At 43.3% G+C, this 20,619-nt stretch overlaps 1 protein-coding gene across 1 annotated transcript in view; it reads left to right on the forward strand.

Annotated features, from left to right (window-relative positions):
• Positions 1–20,619, forward strand: part of GLI2 (GLI family zinc finger 2) — a 183,568-nt gene that overhangs the window by 126,157 nt on the left and 36,792 nt on the right. Inside the window, exons 3-4 of the mRNA XM_077829890.1 lie at positions 8,603–8,805; positions 11,429–11,620. Coding sequence (XP_077686016.1) covers positions 8,603–8,805; positions 11,429–11,620 — 395 coding nt within the window. The remainder of the gene's footprint in view (positions 1–8,602; positions 8,806–11,428; positions 11,621–20,619) is intronic.

Genomic DNA, 20,619 nt, shown 5'->3' on the forward strand with positions numbered 1-20,619 from the left:
CAGTTAACTTTTTTGACTACCACTGAACATTGAGCAGATGGTTTCAGAAACCTATCCACAATGTCTCCAAAATCTCTTTCTTGAGAGATGACAGCTCATTTAGAACCCATCATTTTGTATGCATAGTTGGGATTGTTTTCCAATGTGCATTACTTTGCATTTATCAACAGTGAATTTCTTCTGCCTTTTTGTTATCCAATCACCCTGTTTTGTGAGATCTCTTTGTAACTCTTTGCAGTCTGCTTTGCCATCTCACTGTTCACCCCTTTTCCAGATCATTTATGAATATGTTGAACAGCACAGGTCTCAGTACAGATACTTTTCAGAGTAGCAGCCGTGTTAGTCTGTATCCGTAAAAAAAAAAGGAGTACTTGTGGCACCTTAGAGACTAGCAAATTTATTAGAGCAAAAGCTTTCATGAGCTACAGCTCACTTCATCGGATGCATCTCTAAGATGCCACAAGTACTCCTTTTCTTAGTACAGATACTGGATCGCTCTTGACTACATACTTGTTGCCATCCTCAAAAAATTCTAATAGATTGGTGAGGCGTGATTTCCTTTTACAGAAGTCATGTTGACTTGTCCCCAACACATTGTGTTCTTCTCTGAGTCTAATCATTCTGCTCTTTACTATAGTTTCAACCAATTTGCCTGGTACTGAAATTGCCATGATGGCCTCTGTATACTTTTTTAAAAATCAGCATTACATTAGCTGTTCACCAGTCATCTGGTTCAGAGGCTGATTTAAGGGATAGGTTACATATCACAATTATAGTTCTTCAGTTTCATATTTGAGTTCCTTCAGAACTCTTGAGTGAATACCTTCCGGTCCTGGTGACTTATTACTGTTTAATTTATCAGTTTGTTCCAAAACCCCCTCTACTGACATTTCAATCTGTGACAGGCCTGACCATGCTGAATTGAGATGTTTGGCACATATGGGCTAGGACTGTAAACTACTGAGCCACTGAAAATCCTCCACTCCCTTTTGGAGAGAGTGTTGTCTACTGGCTAGAGAATGGGACTGGGGAGACAGGACACTTGGGTTCTATTATTGGGTCTGCCTTTTATTTGCTGTGTTACTTTTGGCAAATTTACCACATTCCCCATTTACCTAGTTGTAAAATGGGAATTGTACTCCTCACATGCCTCACAAAGGGGGTTGTGCATCCAGGGGTATGACTACACTGCAACTTGGAGCAAGTCTCCCAGACCGGGTGGGTAGATTCATGCTAATTTCCCTGGAACTAACATGCTAAAAATAGCAGTGTAAAAGTTGCTCCTCCAGTGGAGACTGGGGCTAGCCACCCGAGCTCAAACCCAGGGTGGGCTTCAGAGCCTGAGCTACAACATCCACATTGCTATTTTTAGTACGCTAGCTTAGTCGGAGCTAGCATGAGTCTGTCTACCTAGGCTGGGAGGCTCGTTCCCAGCTGCAGTGCAGATATACCCTTGCAGGGCCAGATCCTCAACTGGTGTAAATCAGTGTAGCTCCACTGAAGTCAAAGGAGAGAGTCCATTTTGAAGATGCCAGGTGAGGATTAGGCCCATAACTCCTCCTTCTGTACTAAGCAGTTGTAGACCTTCAGATGAAAGGTGCTACAGCAAAGTATTATGTTACTGTTCAGGGGGAGCAGATTTTTCCAGACCTCTTAGGCCCTGACACTGCTACACAGTGAACAAAGGTTCTTAGGGATAGATGGATTTTTTTTTTCCATTTTGGTTGAACTGCCTGATGGAGACTTGATAAAAGCTTTTTGTCCTGCTGAGAGGCCTGTCAGTTGACCCTAGTGCCAAAGAAGAGACCCAGTACTGCCATTTAGCATGAGGCCGCTGCCCAGATATGGCTCTTACCGACTACAGCATGTTTAATCCATTCCTCTGCTTTTAGGTTGTCTGCATATTTTGGATGAATTGACACTGATTTCAACAAACTTATTTACCCTGATTTTGTTTTGCTGCACTAGGGTGGCACAGGTGGTAAGAAGATTAAGCAGCTTTCTTTTCCTTTGATGCAAGTACAATTGGGGAGTTACTAGACCCCTAGGAAACCACCAAAAATTCCTAGTTTCCCACTGATTCTATGTGTCAAGTGTCAACTGTTAATAGATCTTCTTGCTGCTGGTGCTATTCCTACAGTCCTGTCACACGCCAACTGCTGAGCTGCCTCGCCTCCCTGCATCTGTGGAGGATTGTACATCAGACCCTGAAACAGCAGGGTGGCTTTCAGCGCTGACAAGTAGGTGAGAACAATGCACCGGTGGAGAGAACTATTGACAGCTGTGGAAATAATCTAAGGCTGCAAATAATGTTCTGAGAGGCACTTTTCCTGATGCCATCAGTGTTTAAAGAGATCTCCCCCCTTTATCTCCAATCCTGGTCACAGATATTCCTAAGGGACTGAAATCACTGCCCATGAATGCAAGAAATGTTTGCTGCTTCATACTCATATCTGTAGATGCCTAATGGTTCCCTTCCATAGACAGCAGATTATTGGAGCAAGGAGAAAACATCTAGTAACCCCAACACTGCCCTGTGCATTTTTCAAGGCGGTTCCCTCCTAGCTGTCAACAATAATTTGTCAGTAACTGATCTGAAGAGACGTGTGAGTTAGTGGCCTGAGAGCTCGAAAGTTCTCTGACATTAGCTCTGCCACCAACTCAGTGTATGGCGTTAGACAAATCAACAGACTTTCCCCGCCTCAGTTTCCATGTCTGTTTAAAATTTTAAAAAGAGGGGGGAGGGGATAACAAATAACCTTCTCTGCTTCCCAGGGGCATTGAGAGGGTAAATTGATGAACGCTTATGTGCCTCTTGGAAGATGTAAATCTCTACAGAATAACTGACTGCTAATGATATACATTGGGATTTTGAAAGGAGCCTCAGGGAAACAGGCACCCCGCTCCCATTTCCAAAGCCTATTTGCAAAGTGCAGCCCCAGCTGTGTTGGAAATATACATACGGTGAAATCTTGGCCCCATTGCGGTGAGGGGCAGTTTCGCAGATGACTTCAGTGGATCCTGGATTCTCCCTCAGTATGCATGGTCAGGTGTTTTCTTCATGCCGTCCCAGGGTCCAACAGCGAGAACAGTGAATAATTTTACAAATGTGTTCTAACATCATAGGTCTGTGGGAAAGAGTGTTAAGGAAATGCTTGAAGCACCCACAGCTTCTGCCTAGAACCAGCCCTTTCCTCCCTGTTAGGTGAATGCAGCCTTGGGGGTTGCATTTGTGGATGTGATGTGTGGGGTGGATGCTGTCATGTATTTTTGTTAGGGATGGTCCAGATTGTTCCTGAATATGGAATGGGGTATGAGGAGGAGAGCCAAACAGTTGGGATCATAGTGTTTAGAGATGGAAAGCGGAGAGCTGTTTGTTTCATTCCATATCCCTGCCAAAGCTGGATATAGTCCCTGGATAGAGGGCATGGTTTGATCTTGTCGGTCAAATATGTAGGTCAAATTTTGGCATAGATGGATACAATCGTCAGCGACCCTTCAGCCTTTAGAACACAGATGGGGAGGCAGCCACGCTGCAGGTGTGGAAAGGACTAGTAACAGGGTGGAAGAACTTTCAGGGATGGGGATACTGCAGCAGGGGAAAAGCTCTGAAGGAGACCAGGTTTGATCTTGTAGTTAAGGAACCATACTGGGAACCAGGTGACCTGGATCCTATTCACACCTTTGCCCCAGACTACCTCTCTGACCCTGGGCAAGTTATTTAATCTCCCCGTGCCTAAATTCACCAGATGTAAAAGGGAGCTAATAATACCTTCTCCCCCCCCACCCCATCACCACCCTTTGTTCATCTTGTAAGCTCTCTGAGGCTGGAACTATCTCTTTACTATGTCTTTGTACAGCACCTAGCACAGTGGGGGCACTCTTCTAAACTGAGGCCTTCAGGAGCTTACCAGAATTCAGATAATTAATAATAATGGATGGGGAGCAAATGGCTACTGGTGAAATGGGAAAGCAAGTTGTGAGGAGAAGACAGTGGCCTGAGGAATGGAGGACCTTATCCCCAGTACTCTTAAGGATTAATATTAGTTGGTGGTTGATGATAGCCATGCTACTTTGAGACTTGTCATGGTAAGCGATCAGTATCCCTGAGCTGCTTATTATAATTATTTTGTGTTTCAGTAATCTTTAGAGGTCCTAACAGAGATTTTGACCTGATTGTGCTAGGCACACTACACACATACACAGTAAGATAAAGTCCCAGCCCCAAAGAACTTACAGTCCCAATAGATGAGACAAATAAAGAGCAGGAGTATTACTATTCTACTTTTAGGCTACGTCTACCTTACACACCGCTTTTGGTGGCATTCAGGGTATGCGTAGCTACGCACTGCAGTGAAAAGCAAGCTGGGTCCAGACTACAGTGTATAGTTACAAGGCTGCCAGAGCCTTTCCCTGCTGATGTAGGCTTTACCTGCAGCAGGGAAGGGCTGTAGCAGTGGGGAGCTGGCAGAGCCTTTTCCCATTGCCTCCCCTCTGCCAGAGTCCTTACCAGTAGAGGGGAAAGTCTCTAGCAGCAAGGAATTGACTGAGCCTTTCCCCACTGCAGAGCCTTTCCCTGCTGCCTCCCCAGTGCCAGAGCCTTTCTCCAGAGTCTCTTCTTGTGGCGGGGGCGCTACACAACTAAAACCAGAAGTGTAGAGGGAACAGCACGGATTGAGCAAAAAGATCTGTGGCGGGTATGTACTCAGGTACTTGCCCACTCCCTTCAAGCATGTGTATTCTTTACTCACCTAAGCCATGCCTCACTGTCTACACTGCTATTTAAAGCCATGCTAGGGGGGCGATTTGAGTACACGCTATACACGCCGCTGAAAGAATCATGTGCTGTGGACCGTAGCCTCACAGATGAGGCACAGAAAAGCTAAGTAACTTGCGCAAGGTCACAGAGGAAGTCTGTAGAAGAACTGAAAATTGAACCCAGTTCAGTTGGACCTCTGAGTCCATTTCTTTAACCACCAGGCTAACCTTGTGCTCTGTTGCCGGCTGCATTTCCATTTGTATGCCTTTTGGTTGACATCTTGGTCATTTTTCTCCAACTTTACCTTTTTGGCCAGGCTGGAGTTTTCATCTTCTGAGGGACTCAGAATCTTCTGCACAATTTAGCATGGAGAAAATGAATAGCGAGCCCTGCATATCATTAAATGCATTTACGATGTCGGCCTCACAGTTTGATCACAGTAGCCTCAGAAGGCTCATAGACCCACTAATACATAGTTTCAAGCCTGCATCAAAGAAGTTCACAACCCCATCGGGAGAAGCACTGACTATTGATGAAAGAGGGAACTTACTGTATATGTAAGAAAACTCTTTTCATGGCTTATATATTAAGCCAGGCTCCACGGGTTGGGGTAGATTGGGGCTGCTTTTAATTTACATTCCCCCTTGCTTATATTAAGTCTTCATCAGAAGAAAAATTAGTCAGATGTTTTCTTAATGACATCACTTTTTTTAAAACCCATTTCATTTTTTCCAGATGAGGTGGTGGAGATTGTTAGAAGTGATGTGAAACTAAATCTGGAACAGAGACTTTGATTCACTTCTCTTCCCCCCCCCCACCCCCCCAAAATAAATTGGTAGATTTCATACACGGTTGACTTATTAGCAGCAACTTCGACTGTTACACAAATCTTAGCTCAAGCTTGGCTGAGCCTTGCAGGCGTGCTGCTATTGTAGATGATGTCATGGCTGAAGTACAGAGGATGTTAACCAGCCACAGTACACTGGGCTATGTACATAGGCCACACAGTTTGGAACAAGGCAGTTTTGGAAACTGACTAAGTCACCTACATAATTTTGGTAACAAAATGACATAGTAACAGGTTATGAGGTTGAAATCACTATGTGATCATAAGTTTGTCTTTCAGTACTATAAAATATAATGGGCTTGATTCTGCTTTCAATTATTGCACTGTGAATCAGGAGTGATTCCAATAAAACTTGTGTGTATGTGTGTGTGTTTTGGATACTGATATACCCTTGTAATGACAGCTTTTTGCTGCCTTGTATTTTACACTGGTGAGAGGCAGACTTTATCACTACAGAGGAGTATTTAGAACAATATATATATATATTTTAAAAGACATTTTAATGTATTACACATCAGCAAAAAGTGTTCAAACACTTGCCAGATTTACTAATTTATCAGAAAGACAATGACAAACACCCTCATAAATTGCTGAATGAGGCTATAAAGCTTGTGTTACTGTTCTGTGCGGCTTTGTGGATATCCAAGTATTATAAATAAATAAAAAGGCACCTGAATTGTTGACAGTATAGGGTGAAATCTGAATCTTGAAGTTCAGGTGGCATGTCTAAGCCTCTCAGAGAGCTTCACTCTTGTGGCTACATACACATGTAGAGAGACAGATATTTGCGCTCACACACACTCGTGGGAATACTTAAATATTCTTACGCAGAGTCCTGCATAAAATGTGCTACCATTTCCCGTGCTTAGACCAATGCCACTGAGCTCAGCCCTTGTTCCAGCCACTCTCTTATCTCCTGTCATTCACCCACTTAGATTCTTTACGCTGATAATTCTGCATCTCTCCACTACCCTTTACCCACCAGCATGCTGCCAAGCCTCTGATCCCATACATCATAAAATCGTGCTTCACGATCATCCTCAAAACCCATCATCGGACATGCTCTACCCCTATCTTTCCACACCAACCCTCATTAGATCTAAATCTAATTTAAAAGGGATCTCACATGATGTAGACCCCTCTCTTTCCTCTTTGTCTGCTGTTACTTTGCCCTGTTTCCTGTATGTAGCTAAGACTGTAACCTACTCAGGACAGGGACTGCATTTGTTTTCTCTGCATCCAGTGCTACCCATACTTATGGCACCGTAAATAACACATGCCACCAGTTCCCTCTCCTGGTACTGTAGGCTTTTTTGACAGAACTCCCTTTGCAGGTTTATGAAGGGGCTGAACACTAAGGCTGAGTTTAGACTGGCATAATACAGATCCTGTATTTATCCCCGAGTGATAGGAAGGATGAAGGCTGTATGGTAGATTGAGCATGCATTATTGTCACTCGGTTATTTAATAAGGATTGGAAGATATGATGGAATAAACCCCTGAGACCTCACTACACTACATCTTTCACCTTTGCTACTGCTGGTGGAGCTGCTCCAGGGTTGAAATACGGGTCTGATTTTTTTTTCTTATCTAGAAATGTCCAGATACCTAAACCTGCAGCATTTAGTAAATCCTTTCTCAGGTCAAAATCTCACTTTAACGGAGACTTTGCCTAAGCAGGGACTGAGGGATTTAGCGCTAAGGAGGCTAGAACAAGAAGAACACACACGATAAAATCTGATCAGAACATTTGCCCTCAAAATCTTAAAACAAACCTTCCAATGTGGTTTGAAAAAGTTTTGATTGACTTCTGCAGGTGGGTTATTTAGTCAGAGGGCGGCTAAGTGACTTGCCCCAGGTCACTTAATTCAGTGACAGGGTGTGGGATAGAATGTAGGAATTCTGGCTTCCCCTTCCCTGCTTTAATTACTTGGCTGTCCTCCCTCCCAAACTTCCTTCACTTCTAGACATTGCAAAGGCAGCAGCTGCTAGCCCCTGGGAGGTGCAGTTTCCTATCTGAGGCAGTCTCCTAGTAAGATGGGCAGATGAAAAAACTGTCAACCAGCAGATAGGGATTCAAGGCCTGCTCACAACAGACCAAGAAATGCAGCTCATCCTGTGGCTCACCTTCATGACCATAAATGTGGCGAGTGTCTGTAGCTTTTACATCCCTTTCTTGTCTAGCTCGGCTTCCTGAAACTTAGATTCACTACTTCTGTTGGCTTTAGCAGTTTTTTCCAGGCTTTGAGCACAGAAATTCTGCCTGACTTGCTGGCAAGCACATACCTCTCCTGAGCTCCAGCTGACAAAGTCTCTGTCTCTTTCTCTCTAGTTTTGACAAGTCCATGGTCTCACTATGAGCAGGTTTAGAAGAGAACAAAGGAGGTTCCTTTCCCCTCCCCCTTCCCGCAGGGAAGTGGCGATGGGCACTTTATCTTTTCTCTGTAAAGTTCATAGAGGAACTTGTAAAGAATAATTCTAGCACTTTGCACTTGCATAGCACCTGTTCTCCGAAGATCTCAGTGTATGTGGCAAAAATTCTTTAAACAGCCTTCACAATATCAATGTGAGGTCAGTATTGTAGAAACTTGTGGCCAACTAAGGCATCACATATGTCACTGTACTGTATTCTGTGGCCACAGAGGATTTCACAATAATTTATCTCTGAGTCTTTTGCTCCAAAACCAGTTGAGATAGAGGAGATTCTTCAACCACTATTAGCAGCATAAGATATAGAATAGAGCAATTATAATTCTCTCCAACAGGTGGCAGTGGTACATATATGCACAGTTTATATCTATTTTATAGAAGGGCAAACTGAGGTGCAAAAAAATTGAAATGACTTACCTAGGTTCACACAGTGAGTCAGAGCTGGGACTAGAACCCAGGAGTCCTTGCTCTCCAGCCATATGCTCTAGCTTAAAGAAAAAATGCACAAAGAGGTGCTAATGAAATTGAAGACCAATTTACTGTATGTTTTTCTGTTTCCTTCACAGGCCTCCTACCCTCAGTGGCAGCCCCGTTATCTCCGACATCTCCCTTATTCGCCTTTCTCCTCACCCAGCAGGACCTGGTGAATCGCCTTTCAACCCCCCTCACCCATACATGAACCCCCATATGGAACATTACCTCCGCACCGTGCACAGCAGTCCCACTCTCTCCATGATCTCTGCCGCCAGAGGCCTCAGCCCTGCTGATGGTAAGCGCATTGCTGTCCTGACACTGAGCGTGAGGGTTTAAAGCCGTAGCTGAACTACAGGCTGTCAAGTGGCTGACATGAAATGAGTTGTGCAGTTCTTAGATTGACTGTTGTTGAACTATGCCTCCTCTCAGCAGTTGGCATAGGCTGGCACCCATATTGGCAGTCTCCACAGAGAGGGCAGAAAATGAATGTGCATGGCAACTCTTACGCCGAGAAGTGGTCTCTGGGGGTCAAGGTTGAAGCATGTAGCCAACACGGTGCTGGAGGAGTTTGCTCTACTGCTACTCGTGCTGTAGCTATTTTGTAGCTCTGGCACTTTTCACCAGCACTACATTCCCTATACCCCAAGGATCTACAGCTGCAAAGGATCTACAGCTGCTCTCTGAAGTGGGGAGCTGTTGTTTTTCCCCTGGTCTGTAACTACACATTTGTTTTGCATCATTGCATTGACAAACCAGAGCATGAGAAGAGCTGTTACTGTTGGATTCTGTTATAAATATTTTGCTTAAAATTATGTACCATTTTACTCCAGTCTCTGGTCTTATGAGCTTCACTGGCAGTGGGTCCCCAGAGGGACTCCGGCAGCCCTGTGACAGGGCTGCAGCTGTGCAAAGTGTTTGTTGTGTCTTTGCTCTTTACACAACACTAATGATATAAGGAAACGTCTTGGACACAGTTGGATTCCAAATAACCACGTTTACTAACTATATACAAACACACAAGGCCTCTCTACGGATATATGCTGCTGCTTCGATTGCAGACACCACAAGTCGGTTCTTGTGGCGTCTGCAATAGAAGACAGCAGGCAGGGCTCACTAAGGGACCAAAAAACTACTTAAAGGGCTATTACACAGTTCCTGTACACTACAGCGGTTACACATGGCGCTAGTCTTTCTCACGTGATGGGTGCCCTAGTGTAAGGGGGAGAGGCCACCTGACCCCTCGTTCCTCGTTATTTCTGCTCTCCTCCCTCTCCCCCGGGTAATCCCTGTGGAATAGTTCTTGCCTGTGTAAAGGGACTGTGAAAACCTGTGCATGGTGCACAGATGCGGCACTGGCTGTAAATAACCCAGACACTTCCAAGCATCAGGCTGCATTCAGTATAGTTCCTACCTTTCCCATCTCAGCGAGCTGAGGCATCACACAGGCTTACGGAGTGTTTGATAATGTTAAACGCTGTATATTTGAGGTAGGAGGCAGGGAGAAATGAAAAATGGGAGGCTCTTCAGTAAATTTCAGTCATTTCAGAAAACATTGAAATACAGGTGTACCCTTTTGAAAGCATAAATAGATAGAGAGCCCAATTCTCTACTTATGTAATGCTGGAGCTGCATCAATTTATGGCAGAAGAGAATATGGCCACTATATATATATACAGTTCAGTACAGTCTGAGGTCTCATTTAGTTGCAGATGAGTAAATCAGAAGTATCTCCATAAGAAATCAATATAAAAAGTGTGTTTGTGAAGTCAAAATTGTACCTTGTATGTATCTACATAGAGAGGAAGGATGGTCCAGTGTTTAGGGTGCTAGCCGGGGACTCATGACTTCTGGGTTCAGTTTCCTGCTCCAATGCAGACTTTCTGTGACCTTGGGGAAGTCACTTAGTCTTTCTGTGCCTGAGTTTCCCATATGTAGAGTGACCAGAAAGCAAGGCTGAAAAACTGGGGCAGGGGGTGAGGGGTAATAGGCACCTATATAAGACAAAGCCCCAAATATCAGGACTTCCCCTATAAAATCGGGACATCTGGTCACACTACCCAAATGTAGAATTAGAAGAACAGCACTTTCCTACCTCACATCAGTGCGGTGAGGATATATCTATCAAAAGACTGAAGTGTTTAGATGCTGCGGTAACTGAGGGGCACGTCAATAGCTTGGCTAGATACAGGTATATGCACACCTTACAATGTGGCTTTTCTGTTCCTGTTAATTAGGTTTTGCTCACCCAAGCAAGTGTTAAGATTCCAAACCTCTGCTCTCAGCATACAGCAGAGAGGTTTTATTGCTCATGTATTTTTTTTTCCACCGCCTTGCAAAGTGCGTTTCATTATTTGGCATTTTAAAGGGGGCATTGTGGGGTTTTTTTAGGCCACGGTAAATAAGTTAATGGCGAGCTAGTGGGGAGGCAGGTTTGAAAAATTACAGTGGGAAGAAAGTGAGTGTAATTGGCTTTGGCAGCCAAAATGGTTTTACACTGCCAGACGCTAAACCTAGCTCTCCGCATTAGATCTCAGCTTTAATTTCCTTGAGCTGCGGTTGTTAACTGGACTCTACTTGTCTTTTTCTTTGCTAATAGGCACCAAAGTTGATGCTGACAGCGTTTTTGCTGTGGGCTGGTCGGGCCTTCCAGACCCCTCCCTGCAGTGAATTCTGTTTTCATGTGGAAGGATTATTAGAAGGGGGAATGAGACATTGTTTATAAATGTGCGGAAATGGAAGAATGCAGAGGCCTCTTTTGTCCACAGAAACACGCCCAAACGCACGTCATTAGAGCACCAAACTGAGTTGTAACAAGGGGGCTTGGGGACTGTGGGGCAGACTGTAATGTCAGCACTGGAGTTTTACTTACTGTGAGAACATTTTCCCCATGTTTGTCTCCTCACTCTCTGCCTCTACAGTGGCTCATGAGCATCTAAAAGAGAGAGGCCTCTTTGGTTTGCCCCCTCCCCCTCCAGGAGCCAACCCTGCCGACTACTATCACCAGATGACGCTCATGGCCAGCCATCCGAATCCTTACGGGGACCTCCTGATGCAGAGTGGGGGAGCAGCTAGCGCGGCGCATCTTCATGATTACCTCAGCCCTATAGATGGTGAGTAGGGAATGTGCCTCCCCCTTGCTTGGGGGCAGCTCACAGAGGGTTCCTCTGGGGGAAGTTTACTCGAGCCTAGAGAATTGTTCTCCACGTGGATGAAAGCAGATGTTATTGTGTGTGGTTTTTCTGTGTTTCTAAAGAACATTAGGGCTGCACTGTAATTACTGGTTTAAAAAGCTGAGTTTAAAAAGTTTATCCATATACAAAAAACAATCATGACCATTTGGAGAGGCACCTTGGCTGCTAAATACATGGGAGTCAGCATGGTGTATGGTGCACTGGCCTGGGCTCTAGTCCCTGCCAGTGACCTGCAGTGTGATGTCAGACAAGCCACTTCACCTCTTTGTGCCTCTGTTTCCTTTCCCACCTTGTCTGTCTTTTTTGTTTAGACTTTTTTGTTTGCACAGGCTGCCTCTCATTATGTGTTACACAGCGCCGAGCGCAAGGGGACTTTAATCTTGGTTGGAGCCTATAGGGCCTATGGTAATCTAAAGTCTCAGACAAAATGTTAAAATGGAATTAAGGTTGAAAGTATATAGTAAAAAATCATTACAGGGGTGTTGTAACTGTCCCCAAATCAGACGTTCTGAACCCAGAAAATTCAGAGTTAAGGGTAAACTGAAAAGAAATAAAATCATGTTAAGGTATGAAAATGTAGCGTGAGCACCCACAGCTCTGCCATATAGCGAATCCGTCCATGTTATAACCTTACAATTATGATTCATGCTGTAGTTTCAGATTAGATTACACTGATTTTTAAAGGCGTAAGATTTTTTCTCCTCATGGTGTCTCACTCCATGAAAGACAATGGGGGGCTGCACAAGCAGCACTGAGGGCATGATGTGGCCTGCGGAATGTTTGTTAGAGGTGCTGATGCACAAGGAAAGAACCCAGCATGACTCTCTGATCCCATGCTTCTGATTGGCTCATGGATTAGTTCAGGCATTGAAACTGAGGTCTGTCTCAGTCCATTACTGCTTTAGAGATTCTACTTTTGATCTTTCAGACTTAAAGACTTTGAGGTTTCATTGCTTTATAACTGACTTCTTTTTGCACTGAGGCTGCAGTGATGAGAGCTCATCTAAATTTCTAAATAAAAACAATTTCTAAATAAACACTTTGCAGCTGATTTCTGCCATCAACAATTAGATTCACCAAGGACCAGGATTCTAAGGGTATGTCTACACTGCAATCATCAGGCATCATCATGTAGGCTTTAATCTGGCTAGCTTGGGGACCAATAGCAGTGAAGCTGCAGCATCACAAGCATCAGGTGGGCCAGCCACCCAAGTATTTACCCACAGTTCTGGGTGGGCTTGTACAGCCTATGCTGAAGCCCAGGCTGCCACGGCTTCACTCTCCAGTAGCCAAGCTAGCTAGATTAAAGCTAGCTCAGGTATGACTACGCGAGCTGAAATCACACTCCATGATTACAGTGTAGATTTACACTATAACTAAAATCCTGATCTTTTCTCTCTGATACTGTTCTGCCCTTCCCCACAACCACAGCCCTCAGGCCCAAACCTTTGATAGGGTGTTTTGTTAGAAAGCAAAACAGGTGGTCAGTAATAATTTCCTCATGATCTTGCCTGTTAAAGGTTAACCTCTGTTGGTGCAAAGGGGCACCTCTGAGTTTTCCTCTGCAGATCTCCTTAGTCTTCAAGATCTGCATTTATTCCCTGGCCCTCCCTGCCTCCTCCTTGGTGCATTTCTTGAACTGTGATTTGTTTCAGTGACTTGCAGCAGCTCACTGAAGTGCCAGATAAAGAGCTGGTTAGATAAACAAATATGGCTTTTGTAATACTAACACGGACTACTGACGCTCAATGCACCATGGTCCTCATCCTGTAGGATACTTAGTGTCAGTCTTTTATCTGAAAGTCATATGGGATTTTCTGTTCTGCAGAAGGGTCTCTTACTACCTGGCTTCTCCTAGCGTAGCTCTGGAGTAAATCATGTAACAAGGTCCCTAATTACATGCAGCCACGTTTATATCGGTATCACACGGGAGGGTTGAGTTTTGCCAAGCTCTAAAGACTGGGATCAGCATTATTTTGATCCTTTAAAAAAGCTTTCTTGATCAGTGACTGGAAAGCCCATCTGTAAACTTTTGGATTCCATTAATGGAAACTAAGCTATTAAGCAATAGTGGAAATAAATGAAGACTTGAAGTGAAATTCCACAAGGCCATTTTAAAGAAGAGCATGTTAAAAGCAGCGGGCCCCCCAAAAAATCTGTGGTCCACATGTGGAGTTTTATCCGTTAGTCTGGGATTTATTCTATGATCATGTTCAGGCAGTCTGATTTATCTTTTCTCACTCCCCCCCAGCAAAGGCACTAGCAGTGAGATTGGGTCTGGTTATAAACTATGGCCCTGATTCAACAAAGGACTTCAGAACTTGCCTGAAGTCAATGGGACTTAAAAACATGCCTAAAATTAAGCCTTTGCTAAACAGGGATGGACTTAACCACATGCTTAATGCTTTACTAAATTGGGACCTAAGCCCTATAAAAAGGGCTTGGCAATGGCTATATCACATAGTTCATGTTCTGCTGGCTGGTTTGAAGCGCTGTCTTCAGTTCAGTAGCCTGTCTGATAACAGAGGCTTGGGTTCAAAGTTACACATGATGAGGGAACTGCGAGTCACCGAAACCTGGAGTGAAGTGGTTTGTTCTGAAACCATGATTTAAGAACTGAACCCACCACTCCTTTTTTGTTTAACAGATTATTCCAATCATTTATTTAAATAAGTGACCATATAAGTACCTAGGTGGATAGTTTAGTAATAAAACAGGATGCTCTTCTGATGCGGGAATATCAATAGCACACATTAAATACAGACATGTTGTTGGAATAAATGTTACATTCACAGAGCGCCTTTCCTTCCGAAAGATCTCTTTGTTGCCTTAAAAACTTTACAAGAATCGCTTCACCCTCCCCTGAAGTGCAGCCAATTCTAGGGTGGAGCATAACAGCTGTTAAACACCGCATGGCACAGTAGACTACAATAACACAAAGCCGCTGTGTAAAACTGAAAAAAAAAAAAGTTTGGAAATGTACATTTCAAGCGGAAAACCTCTCCTGCCCTGGATACTGCAGCTCACAGAGCAGGTACTCTGCTGGTGAGGGGAACCCATTTTAACACCCCCATCTGAACATTGGAAGGCTCATTTGGAAGTGAGACAGCTGCCTGTGGTAGTTCTTTCATGCACTCTTGTCTGGGGCTTTCCAGTTGCTTTAGTTAAATCTCTGGGGTGATTCCTAGATAACTAAGGGCTTGTCTACACTGTCATTTTTCGTTACCCCAATGTCACTGCACTGAGGTGCAGCAAAAGTGTAGTCATCCTGCACTCGTGTGAACCCATACTTTCACTGGTGCAGGTTCCCCTAGTTTCAAACCTTTGGTCACCCAGAAGGCCAGTGGCAGAGCTGAGAATAGAACCCAGGTCTGCTGAATAAAGAATGCAATAGTCATGGCTGGATGCAGAGCTTTTCTTTAATGTCATTGCTTTTAATTGCACCTTCCATAAAAATGCAATTTGACTGTGAGACTCTAAGAAAAGCCGACAACCCTTTTCTCCTGCCCAGAAAAAACTGTGCAAAACAGAGAGAGACCAACAGCATCCCGTATGTGCTTTATCTGGAATCCTCCTGAATTGTGGTTTCTAATGAATCCAATTTATATGTGCAGGTTAGGCCTTCTAACCTTGTGCACTGGAAATAGAAGAATGTGGCCTTTCAACCAGGATCTTAGGGAAGCATTAGAATTCCTTGAACTGTTAAGCCTTATAGGGCCCCAGGGAATGAAAAAGTAAGAGTCCCAAGATAGCACCTGGTACCTGAACAAATGCCCAGAATCTGCTGCAGTCAAAGTAAGATGTGTGATGCTGTAACAGAAGGAAAGAAGGGAATAAGGAACCGGTTATCCTGAGACTGTTTGTGGCTGGCTGCTGCTTATTGATAAGGGGATTGTCTTATGTCAAGCACAAACCCCTTTTTATGATGTTGTTACTGCCTCTGGATTTAATTTGATAACCTGGGGGGATACTTCTGTGTCCTGTGAACAGAATTTTCTTTCCCTTTTTTTTTTCCTTCTGATCAGCCCATTAGAGTGTTGGCTTCAATAAGACTATGTTATTTTAGGTTTTGGATGAAGAAACACAGAAGAAGCACCAGTTATGGCTGTGATTTGGAAGGGAGGGAGTGTAAAATGTCTGTATTTCATGTACATTATGTGGCTGCCTCTGGATAAATTGATTCTTCAAGTTCTTTGTCCAGCACTTAGATTGCAGCACAAAGTTATCTTTAAAGATGCAGTCTGAAGTTCTGGTACATACTGGATGTCCTGCACGCTCTGACAGTCAATCACAGTGCTTGGAGGAGTTCATTTCTAGGGTCAGTTCAAGAAGACAGTTAGATATTCCCAGGCACATTAATACATAACGGACTTCACAACTGATCACCGTGTGTTTACATTAAGCTGGGATGTGTTGTTCCCATTTCCAATGCTGCAAAGAGGACTTAAATCCTTCTTTATGAAAATTCCTTCCCGTCCTATCCGTATAATATCCCCAAACAGTGTGTGTGTATAAAATTGTCAGAGTTACGAGATTGAACCTTAAACTGAGACTGAACCTAAAATTTGTCTCTGACATTTCTTTCTTGGGACAGTCTACATTTGGGAAGAAATTCCAGATTGTGGATAAAGAAGGAAACTGACATATGTGATAAATTGTAGCACCATGTAATAAACTGCCAAAGAAATATTTCTTTCTTTACTCATGAAGCTTGAATTTCCTTCCAGAGTTAGATTGGTCCAATGCCCAGGATTTAATCCTGCACCAGTGAGAACGTTAAGATCCAGTCTTAGAACGCTGCTAGTCTAGAAATGGGATATTTATATCATTTGGAAAGGGGAGAGTCACGGCTTTCAAGTGGGATACAAAGCACTTGGTTTTAGCCCTTGAAGATCCTGAGACATCTGATTTTCATGTAATTTTAAAGGCAGTTTGTATGTACCAAAAAGGTATTGCAGGTCATTTTTAAAGGCTTAAATATGTGAGTTATATTTATTCTCTAATCTCTAGAGTTGGGCTCATAATAACTGGGCCTTCTGGCTATATGTGTAGGGGGATATGAAAAGTAAACCCAATGAGTTCTTGTTAAAACATTCTTAAAATAGATTTTTTTGTACACTGTGTGGTACAGCCTGGGGGCTGTCTACCAAGGAAAACAGAAGAGCATGAACTCTGGAAAGTCACGTGTAGAAGTATAGTTAGGCATGCCAAATAAGAATTTGAAGAACAGCTAGCAAAAGAAACAAAAAGAAACAGCAAAAATATTTTAAGTACATCAGAAGCAGGAAACCTGCCACGCTATCAGTGGGGTCACTGGATGACTGAGGTGCTAATGGAGCACTCAAGGGAGACAAAGCCACTGCCAAGAATTTTTGCATGTGGTCTTCCCTGCAGAGGATGTGAGGGAGATTCTCACACCTGAGCTATTCTTTCTATATGACAAATCTGAGGAACTGCCTCAGATTGAGGTGTCAGTAGAAGAGGTTTTGGAACAAATTGAAAAGTTAAACATTAATATGTCACCAGGACCAGGTGGAATTCACCTGAGTTCTAAAGGAACTCAAATAGGAAATTGCAGAACTATTAACTGTGGTATGTAAACTATCACTTAAATCAGCCTCTGTACCAGATGACTGCAGGATAGCGAATGTGATGCCGATTTTTTAAAAAGGTTCCAGAAGCCATTCTGGGACTTACAGGCCAGTAAGCCTAACTTCAGTACCAGGAAAATTGGTTGAAACTATAGTAAAGAATAGAATTATCAGACTCATTGATGAACATGATATGTTGGGGAAGAGTCAATATGGCTTTTGTAAAGTGAAATCATGCCTTACCAATCTATTAGAATTCTTTGAGGTGTCAAGAAACGTGAACAAGGATGATCCAGTGGATATAGTGTACTTGGACTTTCAAAAAGCCTTTGACAAGGTCCCTCACCAAAGGCTCTTAAGCAAAGTAAGTAATCTTGAGATGAGAAGGAAGGTCCTCTCATGGATCAGTAACTGGTTAAAAGGTAGGAAACAAAGGGTAGGAATAAATAGTCTTCACAGTGAAGAGAGGTAAATAATGGCATCCCGAAGGGTCTATCCTGGGACCAGGGCTATTCAGCATATTCATAAATTATCTGGAAAAAGGGGTAAACAGGGAGGTGGCAAAGTTTTCAGACGATGCAAAATTACGATAGTTAAGTCCAAGGCAAACTGAGAAGAGTTACAAAGGTATCTTGCAAAACTGGGTAACTGGGCAAGAAAATGGTAGATGAAATTCAATGTTGATAAATGCAAAATAATGCACATTGGAAAACATAATCCCAACTATACATACAAAATAATGGGGTCTAAATTAGCTGTTACCACTGAAGAAAGAGATCTTGGAGTCATTGTGGATAAGTTTCTGAAAACATCCACTCAATGTGCAGTGGCGAATGTTAGGAACCATTAGAAAAGGGATAAATAATAAGATGAAAAAATATCATAATGCCAGTGTATAAAACCAGGGAACACCCATATCTTGAACACTGCATGCAGTTCTGGTTGCCCCATCTCAAAAAAGATACATTAGAATTGGGGGAAAAGTACAGAGAAGGACAACAAAAATTATTAGGGATATTGAACAGATTCCATACGAGGAGAGAATAAAAAGATTGGGACTGTTCAGATTAGAAAAGAGATACGGGAAGATATGATCTAGGTCTATACAGTCATTAATGATGTGGAGAAAGTAAATAAGGAAATGTTATTTACACCTTCACATCACACAAGTACCAGGGGTCACCCTGTTAAATTAATAGGCAGCAGGTTTACAACAAAGAAAAAGAAGTACTTCACACAATGCACAGTGAACCTGTGGAACTCATTGCAAGGGGAGGTTGTGAAGGCCAAAAGTATAACTAGGTTCAAAAAAGAATTAGATTAGTTCATGGAGGAAAGGTCCATTGACAGCTATTAGCCAACATGGTCATGGACACATCCCCATGCTCTGGGTGTTCCTAAACCTCTCCCTGTCTGATACTGGAACTGGATGAAGGGGATGGATCGTTTGATAATTGCCTGTTCTGTTCGTTCCCTCTGAAGCATCTGGCACTGGCCACTGTCAGAAGACAGGGTACTGGGCTAAATGGACCATTGGTCTGACCCAGTATGGCCATTCTTATGCCTTAGGGAGGAAAGTAAAGTTTTTATTGATCTTATGTGGGATGTTCTCCACAATTCCATATCAAGGGTCCATAGTTAAACTTCTAGTTTAAACCCCATTCCCATTCCATTCTAAACCCGCATTTTGAATCTTCTGAATTGGGGCTGAAGGATGGGGGGAATTCTTTTGGCTTAACATTTTCTCTTCTTCATTATCAGAAATATATATATATTTCAGGTTGAAGAACTCTAGAGTTCTCAGGTAGGTGTAATAAAGTCTTTCTAACTTTAACAAAAACTGAGTTCATCATTCTCACGCACTTGGGGCCTGATCATGAGAGGTGTTCAGCACTTTTAATTCTGAGCACTAATCGGGATCAGGCCATGAGGATTTTTTTTTCAAAAACTTAGTGCATTATGAGTTTGGGGGAGGGAAATTAATTGAAAAAATAAAGGCCAAAATTTTCCAACCTGTGTGCCTAACGATAGGCTGCTAAATCCAAATTTAGTCCCTGATCCAGAATCCATCAAGGTCAGTGGAAAGACCCCCATTGACTTTAATGGGCTTTAGCGTGAGCTGAAATAGAAGTGGTAGAAGAAGCTCGAGTTCAGCTGCCACTGACACAGGAGGGACAGGGGTTTTTCTTAAAGGAACAAGACCACGCCTGCTAGGAATACTAGGTTCTTAGTTGGGTGAGAGTGTTACCTACTGACTAGAGCAGGCAACTGGGTGTCACATCTCTAAGGATAGTCTCACTTTGCCATTGACTGGCAGTCTGGCCCTCGGAATGTCACTTTTTAGTACAGCTGAGTGGGAAATGTTTTTCCCCTTTCCCGTGAGAGTTTTTGAGAGATTGAAAGGGACCTTTCGACAATTTCAGAATAGGGAAACTGCCTGTAACAGGGTGGCTTTCCCCTTAAGGGCTAGAGGCCTGTGGTCAGCCAACGCTTAGTTACTAAGTAGACAGACCTAAGCAAGGATCATCTGGCCCCTATGAAGAGGAGCGGGAAGATGCCAGGCTGCAAGCCCTGCAGAAAGAAAGAGTTCTCAGGAAGACAGGGGCTGCTGGGAGCAAGTAGACTCCTACTGATAAACCTGGCAATTGGGAGTGAGAATGCTGGGAGAGCAGAAAGACGGAGCCTCAGGGAGGAGGGGTTGTGTGCAGTGGGAGCCTGGGGTGGGAGAGACTTTACTTTTGAAGTTTATTTTAAGGGTCATTGTGGTTAGACACAAGCCTAGGTGTTTGAAAAATGGGTCTAATATTTACCTGCCTCACAGGGTATCATGAGGTTTAATTAATATCTGGAAAGGTCCTTGAAATTTGCTTTTGAAAGGTGTCATGGGGACATGTTGGACCTTTAGCCCAGGGGAGTAAAGGCTCATGCTTTATATCTAGAAGTCCCAAGTTCAACTCCCCCGGACAAACCTAACCAAAGTGTCTCTTCATTGTTATTTGTCTTGCTGTTTATCATCTAATATTAGTGTGTGGCGCCGTAAGGGATTATGTCAGGCCAGTAGTATTATTATGTTCTGTACTATATAGGTTTTTACCCCATACTCATTCCCGTAGTACCTGACTGACTTCCGGTAGTGCAATGTGAATGAATATCTGTCATGTGTTTTTTGTTCTCTAATCCTCTCCCCAGAAGGAAAAGTGTGTGGAGTGAAGTGGCTTGTTTCGGTAGCACGTGTGTGTTGTTTTCTTGTTGTTTTTGTAGTTAAACAGGCGTGTTGCTATGTGTTTCTATAAGCAAAGGCAAGGTCAAAGAAATGTGCCCTGCACT

This window comes from Eretmochelys imbricata, chromosome 11, assembly GCF_965152235.1.
Source record: "Eretmochelys imbricata isolate rEreImb1 chromosome 11, rEreImb1.hap1, whole genome shotgun sequence".
Taxonomy (NCBI): Eukaryota; Metazoa; Chordata; order Testudines; family Cheloniidae; genus Eretmochelys; species Eretmochelys imbricata.